This window comes from Protopterus annectens, chromosome 8.part0, assembly GCF_019279795.1.
Source record: "Protopterus annectens isolate FY-2018-M chromosome 8.part0, PAN1.0, whole genome shotgun sequence".
In the NCBI taxonomy this organism is placed as follows: Eukaryota; Metazoa; Chordata; order Ceratodontiformes; family Protopteridae; genus Protopterus; species Protopterus annectens.
Genome location: NC_056741.1, coordinates 105,938,178 through 105,959,803, shown reverse-complemented (window position 1 = coordinate 105,959,803; position 21,626 = coordinate 105,938,178). Strand labels below are relative to the sequence as shown.

Here is a 21,626-nt window from a genome sequence, read left to right as displayed (position 1 = left end):
ACCCCCCTCTCAGCCCCAAAAGGCCTATAACTATAACAGAAGAATGTAGTGCCTCTGAAATCACAGACACTCAGGTTAAAACAGCCTTCTCCAAATCCAAAAACACAGCATCAATGGGACTGGACGGTGTCCCAGGCTGCATCCTACACAAGCTCAAACATAAACTAACCCCTAACCTAAACACACTGTTTAAACACAGCCTCTCCACAGGCTATGTGCCCACAGAGTGGTGCACAGCAATGGTAATTCCACTCCACATAGGTGGACCCCGGGAACTACCGCCCTATAAGCCTGACTAGCTTGGTATGCAAAGCTATGGAGCGCATCATCATGGATCTCATTAACAGAAACATTGGAAACCTCCAAACACTGGACCTTACCCAGTTTGGCTTTGTTAAGGGCAGATCATGTCTCCTAAACCTGGTGGACTTCTTTGTGACAGTTACCAAGGCTATAGACGAGGGAAAGGTGGTCCACACAGCCTACCTAGACCTTGCAAAGGCCTTCAACACCATTCCCCACTCAGGTATTATAGACAAGCTCACCGGCATGAACATAAACCCCTATGTCATGAGATGGGTTACCAACTGAATCATGGACAGAACCCACATGGTAAGAGTTGCAGGAGCTAGGTCTGACTCTAAACCGGTTACAAGTGGCTTTCCCCAGGGCTCAGTCATAGGACCCCTCCTGTTCAGCATATACTTCTCAGAGGTACACAGGCAAGCAGAGGAGGACTATGGCTGACCAAGTTCACAGACGACTGCAAACTAGGGGCTATAATTGACTCTCTGGATGACACAGACATCCTCCAAAAGGGTCTCACTGAAACAGATACCTGGTGTCAAAACCATGGCCTTAAGCTAAATGCCAAAAAGTGCATAGTCATCCCCTTTGAAAAAAACAAATACCCACAAACTACCAAATAAGTGGTAGCCCCCTAAATACAAAAGGCATAATAAGGGATCTGGGGATCCAAGTTCATAGGTTCATAGGTTCATAGGTTGGTACTAGGCTATCAGCCCTAGGGCCTATACAAGCCTTGCCATAACAATTCCCTGGCTATTTCTTCCCACATTATTTACTTTCCTGGACCCCTGTCTAGCAGGGTGACTGACGTGATCCCTGGGGTGAATTTCCTTTCTCCCATCCAATCATCAAGGTTCCTCTTGAAGAGGTCCAAAGAGGCACTCTGCTTGACATGTATGGGCAATCTATTCCAGAGTCTGGGGAGTCTCTGGGTCAGGAACCTATCCCTCCAGCATGTTTTGTTTATTGTGATGACAAGGTTTAGATCCCTGGAGCGTGTAGCCTTGAGGGATTGGGATTTCTTTAAGTGTAGCATGTCCAACAGCTCTGGGTTTGACAAGGCCTAGTAACCTCTCCTTTGATAATCACATTGCCAAAGTGGTTAGAAAATCCTTCTATGTGGCACACCTAATCAGAAAAGGGTTTGCATCCAGATTGAAAAAGGTCATTGGTCCCCTCTATGCATCACTCATCAGACCCATCATAGAGTACAATGCCCCATTTGAGACGACCCTTACAAGACACCTGCAACAACTGGAAAGACCGCAGAAGTACCTCACCAAGAGGATCACTGGCCTCAAGCAGATGCCCTATGCAGCTCGACTGAAGAAACTCCAGCTATACTCAGTTGCATACCGCCTACTCAGAAGTGATCTCTGCCTGACATACAAGGCCATGTCCAACCCAGAATTGATGGACATGCTCCACCTAAAGAAAACCATATCCCCCTTGAGCCACACACTCCAGGGATCTAAACCTCACCACAACAATGAATAGGATGTGCTGGAGGGATAGATTCCTGTCCCAGAGACTTCCCTGCTCTGGAAAAAGATATTAATCTACATTAGACAGAGCTCCTCGCTAACCCTCTTCAAGAGAAACCTTGATGAGTGAATGGGAAACAGAAAGTTTACCCCAGGGATCACTTCAACGGCACTGCTGGACAGAGGCACAGGGAAATAATCTAAGGGGGGGGCGGCAAAAGCCAACACATTCTGGCTGGGCTTATAAATGCCTTTGGGCAGATAGCCTAGTACCTACCTATGAACCTATTAATATAGCTGCTATAGCAGCAGCATGTAATGCAATGGCAGCAATGGCCATCAATGCATTAGCTCACATGACAGACTGCAATACCATCTTGTAGTCATACTGTACATCCATTTCTCAATATCGAACATGTCAATGACAGCAACATTGACATTCTACTAATCATAGGGTCATAATATACTATTAGGCTGATGGCCAGAATCACATTACATCTTAGCCATTATTATGGGTTCAAAGATTCACAGGTTCATAGGTGACTACTAGGCTGATAGCCACAAGGGCCTTTTTAAGCCTAGCCATACATCCCAAATCTCTGACAAGTTCTGGTACCCTTGATAAGTGTAAGCAGGGGCTTGGAAGATGAACCATACCATGTAAATAAAATTCCTATAGTAAGATTATTGCACGTATGTGTATATTTGTTGGATTGCATTACATTCTGCCACTGCCAATATGGGACATTTGCACCACACCATGACAGAATTAGCAATCACAATTGCAGTGGTCTGGAGATGGTTTGCAAAGGCTCATGGAAGGGCTGTGCTTCATGATGTGCATATGCATATTTGACATGAGAACATCCTCCACTCATCTGCAGGAAGGATGACATGTGGCCAGAATACAAATGAGGATGTGTGAGGCTATGTGAAAAGAACACCAAGTGGTAGTGAAATGAACAGCTATTCTAAAGATCACACAATGACCATAATGTACCAGCAAGCTAACACACAGCAGTACACTAGACCTGATAAGAACATTACACCTGTGTATGCTTAGAATATTAATGCTATGCAATGACACAGTAGCAACACCACATATGGCTGACTGTAACACTGTCACATTGCACTTTATGCAGTATGATAGCATCACTGTATGCTGAGAAGAACATGTTGCAAGTACTGTAGAGAATGGATATGGTGACACATCCCTGTGTAAAATTGTCTCAAAAGTGATAGTTGCATGTATAGACATGCAAGTAGCTTGCTGTCAGATTATAAAACCTTTATGTGCAGTTAAAGTAGATTGTAAACACAATAGTTAAATTTACTGCCACAGCACGTTTGTCTTGAATATTGTCAGAGAAAACTGTCAGAGTGCATGTTACACAGGATGTCATAATCATTGTATGCTACAAGTTGTTTGCAGGAGTGTTGAACACAGAAGCTAAATAACTAGTTATAGAGCACAGTACTTAAAACAAGCACCACAACAGAAGTCTGACTTGGAGAGTGTTGGACAACACTTTACCAGTAATGACATCAGCAGTGTCTGGTGAGGAGAAGATGGTAATAACAGTGCCCCACATGCTGTGTAAAGTACTCTCACTATTGTCAACCAGGTGAACACACACACACACACACACACACACACACACACACACACACACACGCCAGTTGACTGCAGTGAGATTAGAACCCCTATTTAACTAAGTACACCAACTAGAGACCTCAGCACTTAACTCAAGTGAAATGGCACAAATTTGACTTTTACAAGGCTGCAGGACAGTTTATAGTGGATGCCATCTTCACTGGATGTTTGAGAGAAGATGTTAGGAGACGTGAATGAAATGGATGAATAGGTATGCACTACTGTCAAAATATTGGTACTCTATGGGATTATAGTGATGACTGCAGGATATACAGAAATGCTGTTCTGACTAGACACGTACAGCAACAGTGGTCCCACTCCACAAAGGGGATGCCTCTACAGACCCTGGGAACTACCGCCCCATAAGCTTAACCAGCCTGGTTTGCAAAGCTATGGAAAGAATCATTATGGAACTCATAAACAGAGACATAGGGGACCTACAGACACTTGACCCCACCCAGTTCGGCTTTGTAAAGGGCAGATCCTGCCTTTTGAACCTGATTGACTTTTTCGAAACAGTCACTAGAGCCATTGATGAGGGCAAAGCAGTCCATACAGCCTACCTGGACTTGGCTAAGGCCTTCGACACAATACCCACTCAGGCATCATAGATAAGCTCAACAGCTTAAACGTAAACCCTTATGTCACTAGATGGGTTGCAAACTGGCTAAAGGACAGAACCCATAAAGTTAAAATTGCTGGAGCAATGTCAGACTCAAAGCCAGTCACAAGTGGTGTCCCACAGGGATCTATCCTGGGACCCCTCTTGTTCGGCATTTATTTCTCAGATGTTAAAGCAAACATGGGAGGGCTGTGGCTGACAAAGTTCATAGATGACTGCAAACTAGGCGCCATAGTCGATACACCAGCAGACACATACATCCTACAAAAAGGCCTCACAGAAACGGACAACTGGTGCCGGAGTCACAGCCTTAAACTAAATGCCAAAAAATGTATAGTCATCCCCTTTGGGAAAAACAAAGTACCCACAAATTATCACATAGACAGCAACCCACTGAGTACGGAAAAAGTAATCAGAGACCTAGGGACCCAAGTCGACTCCGACCTCTCATTTGACACCCACGTTGCCAAAGTGGTTAGAAAAACATTCTACCTTGCACACCTCATCATGAAGGGATTCACATCCAGATCCAAGGATGTCATTGTATCCCTATACTCCTCCCTCATCAGACCCATGATTGAGTACAATGCCCCATTTGGTATGTACCTCACCCAGCATTTGCAACAGCTGGAGAGACCACAAAAGTACCTCACCAAGAGGATCAAGGGTCTCCAACATATGTCTTATTCTGCCAGACTAAAGAAACTTCAGCTCTATTCAGTAGCATACTGCCTGCTCAGAGGTGATCTCTGCCTGACGTACAAAGCCATGTCCAATCAGGATCTGATGGACATGCTCCACCTCAAAAAATCCAAATCCATCAGGACCACGAGAGCTAAAGACTTAAACTTTGGCACAAGTATGAATAGGACATGCTGGAGGGATGGATTCATAACCAAGAGGCTTCCCATGCTTTGGAACAAGATCCCAGTTCATATTAGGCAGAGCCCCTCACTGACTCTCTTCAAGAGAAATCTTGATGAGTGGATGGGAGATCATAAGTTTACCCCAGGGGTCACATCTGTGTCACTGCTAGACAGGGGCACAGTAAACTAATTCTATTATATAAGGGGACCTTCATTGTGTCACTACTAGACAGAGGCACAGTATTCTACATTTATTCTGTACATTTGTTGTACCATTTTATGGGGTGGCAAAAGCCACATTACTATGGCTAGGCTTACAAATGCCCCAGGGCAGATAGCCTAGTACTATACTATGAAACTATGAAACTATGAAACACACACACACACACACACACACACACACACACACACACACACACACACACACACACACACACACACGCACACACACGCACAGACACGCACACACACACACACACACACACACACACACACACACACACACACACACACACACACACACACACACACACACACACACACACACACACACACACACACACACACACACACACACACACACACACCAGTTGACTGCAGAGAGATTAGAACCCCTAACTAAGTACACTGACTGGAGAATTCAGTATTTAACACAAACACCATGGCACAACCTTTACTATTACAAGGCTGCAGGACAATTTATTGAAGATGACATCAGCACTGGATTTTTTGAAAGAAGATGTTGGGAGGCCTGTCAGAAATTGATACCTAGCTATGCACAACTGTCAACACATTAAAGTTCTGCATGTTATCAGATTGATGAGTACGCAAAGTATAGCATTTGTTGTTGTGTTTCCAATATGCAGGTATAGCTTGCAAAGATAGCTTTGCAAACTATATGCAAAGAGCTGTCCACATGAATAAAAGTATTGCAAAATCTGAATGTGTATTGTTAGTATAAAGATGTACATGGTACATAAGAAAGCACATTTTTTTTATTTTTAGAGTGTAGTTGATATATCTGTAAACAAGTACTGACAGACCAAGTTTCAAGTGCATTGGTGTGGGTAACAGATGGCTGCAGTGTAAATATTTGTTCTTTCCTTAAAAAAGTGCTTTCCTTTTGTGTTTTTACAAGTACTTTAATGGGATGAACATTAAATGGGCAGTAAACATAAGTAATACATACCACAGTGCACGCTCCATAGCACACCACTGAACAGCTGGTCTGTGCAATCAATGGCTAAATATTTGCACGTGTGAGTTACACATTTATACTGTTTTCCTCATTTGCCCATGATTAAGCGATGAGCAAAAGCAAGCCTCTGCTTCATTGATAAAATTATGAGAGTTCTATTAGTTTGCTTACCTCTGCACAATCATTTTAAGTGCAGGGGTATAACAGTCAGCAGTGTGGATAGTACTGAGTGTAAGAAATACACTTGCTGCTTAGCTGACTCTGTGGCAGTAGATGTAAATGCATTGACAGATATCTTTTGGAGCCCAAATGATATAGGGGTCAAATCCAGGTGTATCTAATAGTTTTAAATATGTATTTATAATGCAATGAAATAATTCTTTATATTATATTCACTGTGTGCTACATAAGTGCAGCATGTTTAAGCAGCATTGATGCATGATTCCAACCTCCACACAAACACAAAGGACAAAAAGTGAAGGGTGTCATTGTTTTTTCACTTATGTGTTTGGTGTGGTGTGTGATTCTGTTTTTGACCAGATTAAAGGTATTAAAATGGGGTAGATAGGAAAGGGGGGGTAAGCAGGAGGAAGAACAAAGGGAAAGCAATATAGGAATTTGCAGAAGTGAGGTAGGAAAGAACCATAGCTATCCACTTCATCAACAGTATAAAATGAAATTATGTACAGAATATTAACTGAATTTGGACTGTCATCTCAACAATGGAGGTGCCAACAATGAAATCACATTGTATAGCCAATTGGATTGAATCAAGTGTGTCAAAAAGGACAAGTGTGCGAAGCGGAGAGCTATGAATGGGACACTATTCTTTTTTTTTTTTTTTTTTTTTGTAGTAGAGGTGTCCATTTTCTTTTTTTGCTTCAGTAAGAGAGGAATGTTGGGTAAGAGACATTTATTTTATTTATTTTATTTTATTGTACATTTGTTAACCGGGTTAGTCTGGCTGAGCTTTTGGCTCATTTTCAGCAGAGACCCGGGCAGAAAAACTACCTCAAGACTAGAAAACAATTTATTAAATTTTAGTAACATAGTAGTAACAATCAGCTATAGGATCTTAGAAGCAAGAGACCTGGAGAAATATATCTCATAAGAGAAAAATATATTCTCTTATATGAGAGTGTCAAGGTTTTTTCTAACTTGGTTTACTGAAATCAAGAACATCTCTAGAACTATACACATTAATTAAGCATCAAATATAATTCATCAAGTAATAGAGTGTTGCAAGAAAGACAACAAACTTAAAATTTAAGTTATTTTTTTATAATTATAACAAATGTAATCTACTCTAATTATGACAATCACCAATGGAAGGCGATACCAGATTGTGTGACAAGCAAAGAAAAGCACTAGGTCAGAAAATGCTGATGTCCTAGTGTTGCTCCTGCCCTGAAGTACAGATGCCCTGCAGCTGACTGCTTTAAGTCTTGAGCTATAGGGGGGGCTTTACCACAAAAAACATTCCCTCTAAAAGTGAGGTAGATATTGTTTTTGATTTACCTGCTTATCAAGGAACTCACCTCCTGCAAAATGACAGTTCCGCAAAAAATCACCAGATCTTTCCACTGGCAAGCACAGATCTATAAATAACCAAATGACTATGTGCTACATACTATTAGGCATTTCTGAGTCAGGTAAGTAGGACAGGTGAGGAAGCAGATGCAAACAAACAGGACAAACTAGACAAGAGACAGGGAAGGTGAGGGACATAACAGGTTGTGGGACACCGTGATTGGGGTTAGGGAGAGGACAATAGATGCCCATCAAACAGGGAACAATGAGAATCTAGTCCTCACCTGCAGGACTTTCATCACTGTCCCCTTACTCTGCTTGCTTTTGGAGTGCTTGAAATCTTCTCCCTTGGATAATAAAAGAGATCATCCTGTCCATCAGTCATAGGCACACACCAATGATGCTGTGCGTGAGCCTATGCACCAAGCCTGGCAACTCCTGGTGGGTGATAAAATCCCCATCTTCCTCACTACTCTCAGAGGGTACCACAGCACCAGCTGCAGGGGTAGCGCTACCTGATGTGGAGGGCCAAGGTAGTACAGGGACAGTGGAAGAGTACTGCCATGTTTGGTCTCAGGTGTGCTACGCATTGGTGCAGGAGCCAGTGCAGCAGGGGCAGGCTGAGCCATGAGGGTTGGCCTACCTCCCTCTGCTGTAAAGCATTTTGTCATTTGTCAGAGATGGATGACACAGAAACATTGTTACAACACACAGAAAAATAAAAAAGAGATAAGGGATGGGGTAAGAGAAAAGATATAATTAGTACCATCATATGTTACATACAATGTATTATCACTACAATCAAGTATTTCATTTCTGCATTTACATTTAAGTATACTTCTTAGCATCTACAAATTAAAAGTAAGTAATGTTCAAAGTAATCCTTGCAATGTGCATATATTGCACATATGCTTGGTCCAGTTATATAGATTAAGTTAACAGCAGGGTATTTATGCCACTTTTGTTGAAATTAAATTATGTAATATTTTAAAGGATTTTACTATATAAATGTTACTTGTGGTATTTGGACACACAATATCTGACTACAGTGTTAGCTTGACTCATACAGTTGGCTTGTGCTACAGATTGAAGCATGCATGCTTGTTTTAGCTTGACTCCTAGAGTTGGCTTGTGCTACAGATTGAAGCATGCATGCTTGTTTTAGCCTGACTCCTACAGTTGGCTTGTGCTACAGATTGAAGTATGCATGCTAGTTTTTACAGTTAGGATATGCATACTTACTTTGCTACAACTGTATAGAAAAGCAATACTTTAGCTAGAATAACAGTTATGTTGTGCTGCAAACATACCCCTTGCTTACCTCAATCTCTCTACATGCTCAGCTTGGGCATCTCTATTCTCCATAATCTCTTGGTTGGCTGTGCAATAAAGAGAAAATAACAAGACAAGAGCATTATGCATACCATTCTTGCCTATATGCAGCTTTCTATTCACTATAAATCCTTTTTGTCAGTATACGTACACAACTGTAGGATGTCAGCAGTCCTGAACTCATTCAGCCACTGGTTGAATGTATCCCGCTTGCACTTTTGTAGGTTACTAAAATGATGCCTACACTGTTCTCCAGTGTGTGGAATGCCAGTCCCACTGAAGACAGCCTTGGCCAGACCATTCCATGCCTCACATTTGTACTGAGAACCGGTTTAATACCCCTGCAATAGCCTTTGGCTATGCCACTTTATAAGGAGTCCAATGAAAATTCTGGATTCCTCAACACCTCACCTCTGCACCTTCCCTTCAACCACCAGACATATCCAAACAAGGAAAATAGTATAGGGGAAATGTAAATATCCTAACATATCCTTGTTTGGCTATTTGGATGCAAAATATGAAGGCTAAGAACTACCAAAGCAATATGAGGTTAGGCGTCTTAAGATCCTTTAAGAGCAATAGTCTAGTATGTACCTATGAACCATAAGCAAAGAAACATTATAGACAAACAGGAAGTATAATAAATGAAACATTGGTACAATGTAATGTGCTACAATGTACTTAAAGCAGAAAAATTATAGTATGATACATTGGAACAACTTAACAGACTTCAGCATGCATGAAACAACAAGATAATATGATACATTATTTGAAATAGTAAATAAAATTAAATAGAACAAGACGGTGCAGTAGTAGCAGTAGATGATCAGATGTGGACTAACAGAAAGGAGTAGTGAAGAACAATAATGACTAGTTATTGCTGAGAAGGAGTTTAGCTTTGAAATAAGTTAGACACAGTAGATGCAATACAGGAAATCTGTATATTAACTGACATAATAGTCGGTAATAAAGATATTCAGTAGTAAAATAATAGGTTAGGGGAAATAAGACAGGAAAAAATATCCACTATGTACATAATTTATGATTAGTCATATACTTCATGTGTTTAAAGAGGGGTTAAGTTCTTATGGAGGTAAAAAAAAAGGTACAATAAGTTGTTGAAATGGTAGTAGAACAGTCTGAAACTTGGAGATCCTTCAGAGAAGAGTGACCTAACTTATGTGGTGCTAAACACCATAATACTAGATCTTTCATAGAATCACAGAATTGTACAAAGTACAAGACATCTGGGACGTGGTCATTTACATCGTACTGGAACCCACCCTTATACCTCTCTTCCTTTTTCTTGGAGCAATGCGACAATCATACCTGGGGTAAATGTATGAATGCCCACCCATTTGCTGGATTCCTTATTAAAGGAAATTAGTGTAACATTGCTTGATCTGGAGAAGAAGTCTGTTTCTGATAGAGGAAAAATCATTCAACAATGAGGGGATTTAAACCCCAATCCCCCTCCTGTTATTCTCTAAATCACTTCATTTACAGCCTGAGCTGTGGAAGGAGACATGAAACGCTGCAGTCAGCAAGTGCAAACTCCATAAACTATGACTGTATGGAGACAAGCAGGATTCCATTTAGCAAGTGGGGATGTAAAGGTTTTCATTAATTTCAGTCAGTTCAGTGCAGATCGAGTGACAGTCATCATGACATAGAGACAAGTGCAGTTGGGCGGAATAGTGTTTAATGTAAGCAACGTTCCGTAAGTGGAAACACAGTGACATAATAACAGAGAACAACTACTGTTTGAATATCAATCTGTCATCCAGAACCATGCCTAGATTTTTCACTGTATTTATAAATTCCAGCTTACCACTACCATACATTATGGTAGATTTTAAAGCATGATAGTTAGAATTCCATAAAGTAGAAAGAATGCCCACGGCTACTCCTTTCAGAGGGTGATTTTCAGATGATAATAACGGGTAATCCAGGTTTGGATGCATTCCAAATATTTACCAAGGGAATCAACAGAAAACATTTTATCCTGCTGGAAGAAGAGGTAACATTTTGAGTCAACTGTATAACAATAAGAGGTATTCCAGGATAATTTTCCCCCAAAAAAGTATATCAGCATTGAACAAAAGAGCCCCCAAAATTTAATCTGTGTCTCACTGAACTTAACAGGGAGAAGGGATGAGGCATTAACATTAGATGCCATCTGTAAATTTCACCATATAATGTAAGAGGTAAACCATTTCAGGGCAGTTTCTACAGCACCATAAGAGGTCCACAAATAGTACATAAAATTATTGCGATCTCATGTATCACATTCTGATGAGTGATCAATGAGGACAAAGACAGGAATAATAGCATTCCATCAGTCCCTCAACATTAGAATAAACTACACTTCAATTAATTAATTAATTAATTAATTAATTAATTAATTAAATTAGTGCAGAAGTCAGACTTGGTAATCTTACACGACTCAATTAATCTGAGAGTAAAAAGCCTTCTCAATATCATTAGCAATAATGAGAAAGTAAGAGACAGAGTGGAAGTTGTTACCGTCATCAAGATCTATTCAAATAAAAAGCGATGATGTAATAAATCATAGAAAATGGGTGAATTGTAATGGCAACACCCTTTTGGAGAACAGGTGTTAATGTAGAAGGAGAGGCTTGTATTAAGTCCATGGCTTCATGGCAGCATATTAAGGCACTGAGAGGCATGTTGAAAAAAAAAAGGTTATGTTTTTTATCATTTGCTAAATGGGTCTTATTTAGAGGGAATAATTAAAAAAATAAATTAAATTAAAAAAAGAAATAACAACACATACAACAGCAATAAACAGTTACATGTAGCTGTCAGTTTTCTTTCCCTATTGTTATCAGCAGTACTTAAAAAGGCACATTTACCGAGCACTGAAAAGTAAATAAAACAAAACATATATAATATATGTAGTATATAATATAAAATGCAATTAACTACATAAGAAAGATGTATGCATGTGTGCACGTGTGCGTGCATGTGTGTGTGTGTGTGTGTGTGTGTGTGTGTGTGTGTGTGTGTGTGTGTGTGTGTGTGTGTGAGACTGTATATATGTGTCTGTGTGTTTGAGAAACACACAGACAGTGAGAGCAACACACAGAGACAGAGACCATATTTCTTATAATCGTTGCGGACAAATTCTAGTTTAAGCCATCAGAACCAGGGAAGATTTTAAGGATTACCCATATTCACTTAAGAATTTAATAGAACAAGATTTGTTACATCAGCATTCTTTTTTTGAACAACAAGATGTATGAAAGAAATCAAGCATTCTTAGGGAAAGTCCAGAAATTTGAAACAGGATCAAGGACAAGCTGAGAGGTATGTAGGGGGAGAGACATTACTTCATAGGCTCATAAGATTACAGGAGATTACTAGGCTAATGGCCCTGGACCCCTTAAAAGCCTAGCCAAGAGTTTATCCCCAAAAAAGCTCAATCAGCACCTGTCACCCTTGTCAATGAGAGACACAGGTGGAACTTCTGGAGAAATTTGTGGTTTCCCATCCCCTCATCAAGGCTGCGCTCGAAGAGGGTCAATGATGTGCATTGTTTGACATGTATGGGGAGTCTATTCTAGAGATGGGGCAGCCTCTGCGAGACAAATCTGTCTCTCACACAGGTTTTGTTAATGTCACATATTAGATTTAGGCCTTTTGAGGGGGTAATGCACGAGGAGTTAGACAAACGGATATGGAGCATCTCTAATAGAACAGGTTTTTAATTGCCTTGTAGGTGAGACACAGATCACCTCTGAGGAATCTGTATGATACCAAGTAGAGTGATAGTGATTTGAGCCTGTCCACATAGGACAGGTGTTGGAGGCCATGAATTCTCTTGTGAGGTATTTCTGTTGCCTTTCCAGTTGGTGCGGGTGTTTGGAAAAGTACATACCAAACGGGACGTTGTATTGAATTATTGGCCTAATGGGGGAGGAGTACAGGGATGTAATAACCTACTTTTTTCTGAATGCAAACCCTTTACATATATGCTGAATCAAGTAAAAGGCTTTTCTAACCATTGCCGCTACATGATGGTCGAATGTGAGATTGTTGTCAACCTATGTGCCCAAGTCTCTCAATACAAGTTGTGTGCTTAGGGAGTTGCTGGTGATGTGGTAATCAATAGGGGCCATGTTTTTGCCATATGGTATGATAATACTTTTTTTTTTCATTTAACTTAAAGCCAAGACTTTGGGACCAGTCATTTGTTGCTGTGAGACCCTTTTGTAGTATGTTAACATCATTTGGGGAGTCAATGACAGCACCCAGTTTACAGTCATCCACAAACTTGGTCAGCCACAGGCCTTTGGTCTTTGCCTGAACCTCTGAGAAGTAGATGCCAAACAGTAGGGGTCCCAGGATAGATTCCTGAGGAACATCATTAGTGACAGGTCTTCTGTCAGAGATGGAGGCACCTATTTTGATCTTGTGAGTCTTATTGATGAGCCAGTTGGGCACCCACCTGATGAGATACTGATTTATGCCAAGTTGTGTTAGCTTTTTAGTGATGCTGAGTGGGGGATTGTGTCAAAAGCTTTGGTCAAGTCAAGGTAATTTGTATGCACTGACTTTCCCTCATCCATAGCCTTGGTGACAGTCTCAAAAATGTCAACCACATTCAATAAGCAAGATCTCCCATTGACAAATCCGAAGTGGGTGGGGTCAAGTGCTTGGAGATTGCCCATGTCCTTGTTTATGAGGTCCATAATAATAATAATACGTTCCATGGCCTTACAGATCAGACTTGTCAAGCTAATGGGGTAATAGTTTCCAGGGTCAGTAGTGGCGCCACCTTTGAGCAATGGGATGACAATGGTAGTTCTCCGCTCTGCTGGAATGAGGCCTGTACTTAGGCTGTGGTTGAATAGGGTGGTCAATGGTGATGCTAGTTCTTGCTGGAGATGGTGCAAAATACAGTCTGGGATAGTATCAGGTCCCATGGAAGCTGTGTTCTTTGCCTTGGATAGGGCCTTTAACATTTGATCTAGGGAGATATGAGGTGCAGGACAAGTATTGGAGATGTCAAATGGGCCTTTGGGGAGGGACAAGGGGGTGAAGTTTGCACTGAGACCATCTGCTAGCAGGTTGTTTAAGTCAACAGGATCAGTGTAAGTAGTACTGTTGGGCTTTGCCATGGAGGTTCCTGATGTAACTGAAAAAGGTTTTGTGGTTAGCCTTTGTTTCAGAGGCTAGTTTCGATTTATAATTGGCTTTGTAAGTTTTCACTAGTGATCTAATTTGCTTGTTGAGGCTAAGAAGGGAGTTTTTCCAATTGGAAATTTGTGCCTTTATACCCTTGGACAACAGTTTCTTCCTTTTGTTGTAAAGCCTGTTGATAGAGGATGCCCTCCAGATAGGTTTGTGTTTCCTTGAGGAGCAGGTTTTTGTTCTGTTGAGTATAGCTGAGTTCATGAAGTTGTACAGGTGCTTGTGTACTGCACTGGTGTATTGTTCAGCATAGTTGTCTGCATCCTCTGAGGGGGTGGTGGTGTGAAGCTACTGATACCCTCCCTTAGAAGGTTGTATTCAGCTTCTGAAAAGATTTTTAGCCTGATTACAGCTGGGAGGTGGTTGGATGGGATAGATACTTTGAGTGATACAGACCGATGGTCTGGTCTCACCAAAGAAGAACTTACTATGGTGATGGTGCAGCAGTCGCCATGTTGGTGAGAACCAAGTCTACAACATTATCTCCCCTTGTAGGAGATGAGACAATCTGGTCTAGTGCATTAGAAATGATGAAGTCAAGAAATCATTGGGTGAGTGCATTACAGTAGGAATAGTTCACCCAGTCTACGGTGTGGTAGTTAAAGTCATCAAGGATCAGGGTGTTAGGGGGCACCCTGATGGAGTCAAGTAGGTCCAGGTAGGAGGAGTGGTTGTCCTGTGTCATGCAGGAGGGTCTATAGTTGGCTATAAATTGGATGGGTGTCTTTCCAATTGTCAGTTGCACCTGGAGTAGTTCTAGTGCATCATGCTGGCAAACGAGACTGGAGGTGTGCTTGTCTTTAATTAAAATAGAAACTCCACCACATTTTGTCTTCCCAATCTCATTTTGGGTTCAGAATGTGTGGAATGAGGTATAGCCTGGTAAGGCAGGGGTGCTCTCCGCAGCCTTAAACCAAGTTTCCATGACTGCACAGATGTCGGCATCTTCCAGTGGGAGGAGAGCCTCCAGTGAGTGCATTTTCAGGTTAAGTCTCCTAATATTAAGCAGCATGATCTTCAATTTGCTTTTTGACAGATCTTTTATGTTTGAAGATTTGTCTTTGGGACATTGCCTAAAAAGGCACAATGGGGGAGGCCAGAATCCTGAATCCCACTGGTGACAATTGGAGGCTGTCTCTGGCAAAGCATCGCAGCCTGTCAACCATGTCATCCCAGGCAGACAGATACTGGATCCATTTGGAATGACACCAGAAACTAAGCCAATTGTTGAAGTCAATTATTTTTTGTTGGTATTGTGATATAATTCTTGGTAAGGTAGGATGATGCTTAGGTCTAAGGTAATACCTGCCTGGGACAGATACTCTGAGAGCTCAATCATGTCTCTCTTCATATAGTCCAAGGAGGTATGTCTCAAGTCATTCACACCAACATGAACAATGATAGAGTCATACTTGTACCTGTTGTGAAGATACTTAAGTGTGTGTGTGATGTGGGGGATTCTGACACCTGATAGACAAATGACAGTGATCTTCTTCTTGTTGAGCCTGGTGAGGGGCACATCAGTGTTTCTCACAACTGAGTCATCAATGTCCAGTATGTTCGGTTTATTGTTGTGCCTTATGGGCTGTGTAAGTTTATTGTTATATCTTATGGACTTCCGTGTTTGTGAGACACTGGTATGTTTGGTTTGGTGCTGTGTGTGGAATGTTTGTGAGTGTGTTTTGGAGGTGTCCGCTGTTTAGGTAAGTTTTTATTGAGGAACTCTGCACAGGTGGATGTGTGTTGCACTTGGCTATGTGAAGTGGGTGGTGTGGTGTTTGTGCTGGCAATCTTCTCTACTGACTGTGGCACGAGAGAGCATGGATATCAGGTTACTGATACAGATGCATTTCTTGCATGTGGAAGAATTATGTGCTAGGAGAAGAGGGTAGTGAGTGAACTTAATGCAGTTGTTACACTGTCTCAGTATGCCCCTGTCGACCAGGCTGGCAGGCGAAACTGATGGGAATTGTCCAGACATAGCATTATGAAACTTGGATGCACTTATGGAGAGAGGGTTTTGATAAGGGTTTGTCCACAAGAGTGCAGACCACAAAAAAACTTCTTAAATGTAAAATAACTGGCCTGAAGTCCAAATGCTAAAACCAAAACTAAGAAGGTTAGACTAAGACAAATTTAATCAGGCTACTAACAAGCAGTAATAAATAAAAGCAGAATAAAGGAACTTCAACGCTTAAGAGCAAGCAGCGATGCAAAATAAAGTAATAAAGTAGGAAGAACACAACTGCAGTAAAAGCAGCTAATAAAACCATTTACATTTTTATTGTTAGTAACAAAATAATTCAAGATTAAGAAACTAAGGGGGTTGGCCTTCCCAAATGCTCTCTCTGTACACAGTACATGGGACTGGAAGGAGTGTCCAAAATCAAAGAAGCAATGGGGTAGTCCTTCCCAAATGATCACACTGTACTCAGTAAAGTAAGCAAATGAGATGGAATTGGGAGGAGTGTCCAAAATCAAATTTACAGCAGAGGCAGGCAGTTCCAAAGGCATCAAGTTTAAGAATACAACAACACTTGGGTGGCAGGGTGGGGGAAAATAAAATGTAACTCCTTACCCCAGTAGTGTAAAAGAATCAGTCAACAAAAAAGCTTTGCTCACACCTTGGATAGGCTGGCTTCAACAGAAATTAAACCAACCCCCACTACGAAACCAGCTGAACAGAATCCAGACAGTGACCAGAAATGTCAAGCAAATAAATAAATGCAGTACAGTTTTGTTAACTATCAGTAAAACATAAAAACAAAATGCAGGCACCAAGAAAAGCAATCTCAAGCAAATAAATAAATGCAGCACAGCTTTTTAACTATCAGTAAAATAGAAAAACAAAATGCAGACACAGAGACCAGTAATATCAAGCAAATATTATTGTATGTAGTTTTTCATTTATTCAGTGACAATGAGACATATGAAGGATAGACAGAAAAGAATTTGGTTGTAACTGCTGGGCATGTGTGTGTGTGTGTGTGTGTGTGTGTGTGTGTGTGTGTGTGTGTGTGTGTGTGTGTGTGTGTGTACGAGTGTGTGTGTGCGCTAAGTATGTCTGTGCCTCTGCATGTGCATGTGTGCGGGTGTGTATTTGTTATTAAGTGTATATATGAAAATCACTGTGTGTTTGTGTGTGTGTGTGCGCAGGTGTGTGTGTTTATACTACATATTTACATAATGTATATTTTTGGATGTAAAATCCATTCTCCAACAAGAATTTCTTGTCCTACAATAACTATGAAACATTAGGTGAAGGAAATATTTTACATCAAAATATATAAAAATTATATCACTATACCAACAACAAAATAAACACAGTCTAATTTAACTGATAGTCCATTTTCTAAGAGCAATAATGCCTTCCAGGTTAGGCATTATTGAGAAAATAGCAGACCTTGCAGACATGAAGAAGCCCATCATGAAGAGAAAGTCACCTTGATGGGTATAGAGGGAAAGAGAGATCAGACTCATAGGATAAAGGTGTCAGTTTAATAGTCAGCCTATATACACATCCTCATCTATGGCAATGAGTTTTTGGTTGTGGCAGAGAGGATGAAATCCCAGACACAAGCAGCAGAAAGGAGATTCCTTCTCAGGGAAGCAGAGTTCACTATCCATGATAGGCTTAGGAGGTCAATAATCCAGTGGGATCTCAGATTACATCCACTGCATACCTCTCAACCTCCCAGTACAAGAAATCTGGACAAAGCCAAATATAATGGAGGTATAAAGGCACAAAAATAGAGACAAATTTTAAATATCACTCTTAACCTTTCAAAGGTCAATAATCCAGTGGGATCTCAGATTACATCCACTGCATACCTCTCAACCTCCCAGTACAAGAAATCTGGACAAAGCCAAATATAATGGAGGGATAAAGGCACAGAAATAGAGACAAATTTTAAATATCACTTTTAACCTTTGAAAGAAAGAATAAACAACAAGAATAACAGAAATTGCATTGATGTGTATTTTCTGAAGGATATAAAGTCTGAAATTAAAATGTCTGTCATTATTTAGTTACTTCAATCCTCAACGATTTGCCAGAAAATCATACATTGTATGAGGAACAGGCCAAAAATATGAGGTGAAATCTAGACCTTCTGTGAAAATCTAAACACTTGCAAGGTATGATCCACTGTTCCATCACCTAACCAGATTCAGCTGAGGTGGTTTTGGCACCTTATAAGGATGACCCTTGGCACTAGGTGTAGGAAGCACACCTGGCAAGATCAACTGAAAGAAGACCCCAGGGGCAAACCTAGAATTTGTTGGAGAGATTATATTTCACAGATCACTTTCAAATGCCTGAGTATCCCACAGAATAACATAGAGACTGATGCTGGGGAGAAGAAAGTCTTATTTACTGTGCTCAACTTACTACTATGGCAACCTTTAGCAGGACATGGAGGCTAGAAGTGTATGGGTGGATACATAGCTGAACTGAAAGGTACATAAGCACTTACAAGTGTCAGAAGAAGAGTCAGATAAAATTATGGAAAATAGTAATTTATTATCGACATGAGTACCAATTATTTATAACTGATAAAAAAGAAAAGCAAGTAATGCTATAATCATACCTGCAATTAGTAGTAAACAAATAGCATACCATTTACTTGTTGAAGTAGACTGTTGTTATAATGAAGGGTTTAACATCTGAGATTCTTACATTATTTGCCTGGTGTGCTCCTCAATACTTTTTTGTTTATTATTACATTTTTAACATGCTATCATAATTACTTTATGAGGAAATCCATTTGTTTTCACAAAGTCAAGAAAAGTCCGGTAAGCTATTAAATTAATGCCATAAATAGCCCATCTAGAAAACAAAATATTTATAAAGTTAGTTAGGTACTGTCTGAAAAGCAAGGTGACCTTGATTAAATATATGTACTTGCATGAAAATAAAACTATCTGAACAATTTACATTGCCTTTATCTTCACATAATATTTATAAAATGCTATGATCATTTATGTTTGGTATTCTGTTGATTTAAGAGGCTCTTTCATTTATCTCCACCCCCCTCACAAATTATATTAAGTGGTAACTTACGCAGTACTTTTGTTGTGGACATCACAAACTGTCCCGTCAACCCATTTCCAGGTTTCGGCACCAGCATTTTGTAATCCAATCCAGTAGAATCCACCATCTAGTGCAGTTCTCAATTTTAAGAATTGCTGTAATTACAAAATGAGACACAACATTATTCTGTGCATGCAAAAGCTGGCAAATCAATGCTGCTTACCTGAAATGTTGGCATGTTTTTTTTTTTCTGTTTCGTTTTTTATTAACATCTAAAAACTTAGTTTCAGTGAGTAAACTTTTACTGATATCAGTTCCTGATTTCTCTGCTACTGGCTAATTATGATAGATAATTACTTATCATCTCTTTCTCTTTTTCTGCCGGTCCGTTTCTGTCTCCTCCAGTCATATAACATCACTAGAGAACTGAGTGACAGGCCCCAGAACCATTGTCTATGGACAGGCAGGTCTTTCACATTTACCATATCTTTAATTTTTTATTTTGAGGAATCTGACATGTAGTAATTGAGACATGAACCTCTGCATGTGCTTCTGCATCTAGCATTTGTAATTGGAAGCAATTAAGATTCAGAACTTTGCTAGTGATTCTGCCACATATTACAGGGATTCTACATTCTTCCTGTGCTGACTGTCCATCACATGGTCATGCGGACATTCTTTGCTTTCCTAAAACAGACATGCACTTTCAATCTCCATCAGTGAGATAACATGAGATTTTTTTTTTCTGAACCTTCATTTGTAATGTAACACAGCAGTTCATCTCATGGAATGAAAAATTGCAGATCTAGATTTTATTCACCTCCTGTTTTACTTGTATTCAATGTACCATATTTAAAGCCTTTACAAACTATTACTAGCACCAACATCTCCCACTCTCTGTGTCTCTCTCTACCGCTTACAGTGTAATGATGAAGACATGAGATCCCATGTACACATTGTTTGTGTTTGTCCATCTCTGTTAGAATAGCGAAAGTGTATACAATTGGTCTACCTGTAGGTTTAGAGCTCCCACCTTATATGTTACTCAGTCCTTTATCCTTTCTTTTTGCAAAAAGTCCTCCGCCATCATTGGATCAATTTCTATATCAGAAATTATATTAACAGCAGCCAAGAAGGCTATCACTCAATGATGTACATTTGCCACTTTGTGTTCAACACAGAATGCAAACTGTTAATAAAATATATTAGATGCCATTTAAGAGGATCAAAATACAAAAGCAAGAAAGTTGGGCACACTCCCTGACATTTTAAATATTATAATAGCAATGTTTTACACCACTGTAGTGCAGCGATTAGCATTGTTGTCTCACAGTAAGTGGTTCTCTGGTTCAATTCTCGGCTTGAGCGCCTGCTGTGTGGAGTCTGCATGTCCTCCTTACAGTCAAAGGAGCTTTAAAGATGTGTGCATGCGTGTGCCTTTTGTGAAGGTTGGGCACTGGGCTGGCAACTCAATACCATAAAAATTCCACTGCCAGTCAATCAGTGGACCAATGATCTGATGTGGTGACCCCTAATTGGAAAAGCTGAAAGACATTGCATTATAGCAATGTTTTAAACTCCTTACCGATATTGCTTATAGCTGTCCGTCTTGCTGGATGCTTCCTAAGATTTAGGCCTTTGCAATGGAACCCGTTAGACACTCTTATCAGATTCTACAGTTTGTCACATCTCTTGTTTGTAACAATTGTTAAAACTTACATGTGCATGTTGCATAACACATGCTCTCATTCCATATGTGACTACTCCTATCCTATATTTTGTTTTCCTATTGAAATCTCAAACATTTACCTGTCATGTGGCTATTCATATATGGAAAGCATAATTCAGACAATTTCTGATTCACTAAAATTCTCACTACTCATGGTACTTGCCTAACGTAGGATGCTCAATTTGCTAGATAGCAAGAAAATGATTCCGACACAGGTAAAGCAGTAGTGAGAAAGATCTCCTTATCAGCTCAGGACCATGACTTTGAATCAAACTCTAGTCCTGTTTGACCTGACCAGGCTAGTGTTCTTCCTCCTGGCTCATGCATCATGTTAGCAAAGACACCCCCTCTTACAGACATTCAGGCACTTACACATCAACACACCTACAGCCTTGTCCCAACATCTTTGCTGAACTTTCCTGCACCATGAGTACTCCCATAGAAATGAATAAGTAACCTGTTGTGTCTGTCTGTCTATCTATCTATCTATCTATCTATCTATCTATCTATCTATCTATCTATCTATCTATCTATCTATCTATCTATCTATCTATCTATCTATCTATCTATCTATCTATCTATCTATCTATCTATTTCTGAAGTCACTTTTTTCTCCTGAAATATTTCTTGGGGACAGCACATGGTTAATTACC

General features: G+C 40.2%; 1 protein-coding gene across 1 annotated transcript in view; it reads right to left on the bottom strand.

The window, feature by feature from the left end:
• LOC122807977 (C-type lectin domain family 10 member A-like) overlaps nt 1-21,626 on the bottom strand; it is a 129,490-nt gene that overhangs the window by 46,253 nt on the left and 61,611 nt on the right. Inside the window, exon 3 of the mRNA XM_044079002.1 lies at nt 19,275-19,399. Within this exon, the coding sequence (XP_043934937.1) occupies nt 19,275-19,399 (125 nt within the window). The remainder of the gene's footprint in view (nt 1-19,274; nt 19,400-21,626) is intronic.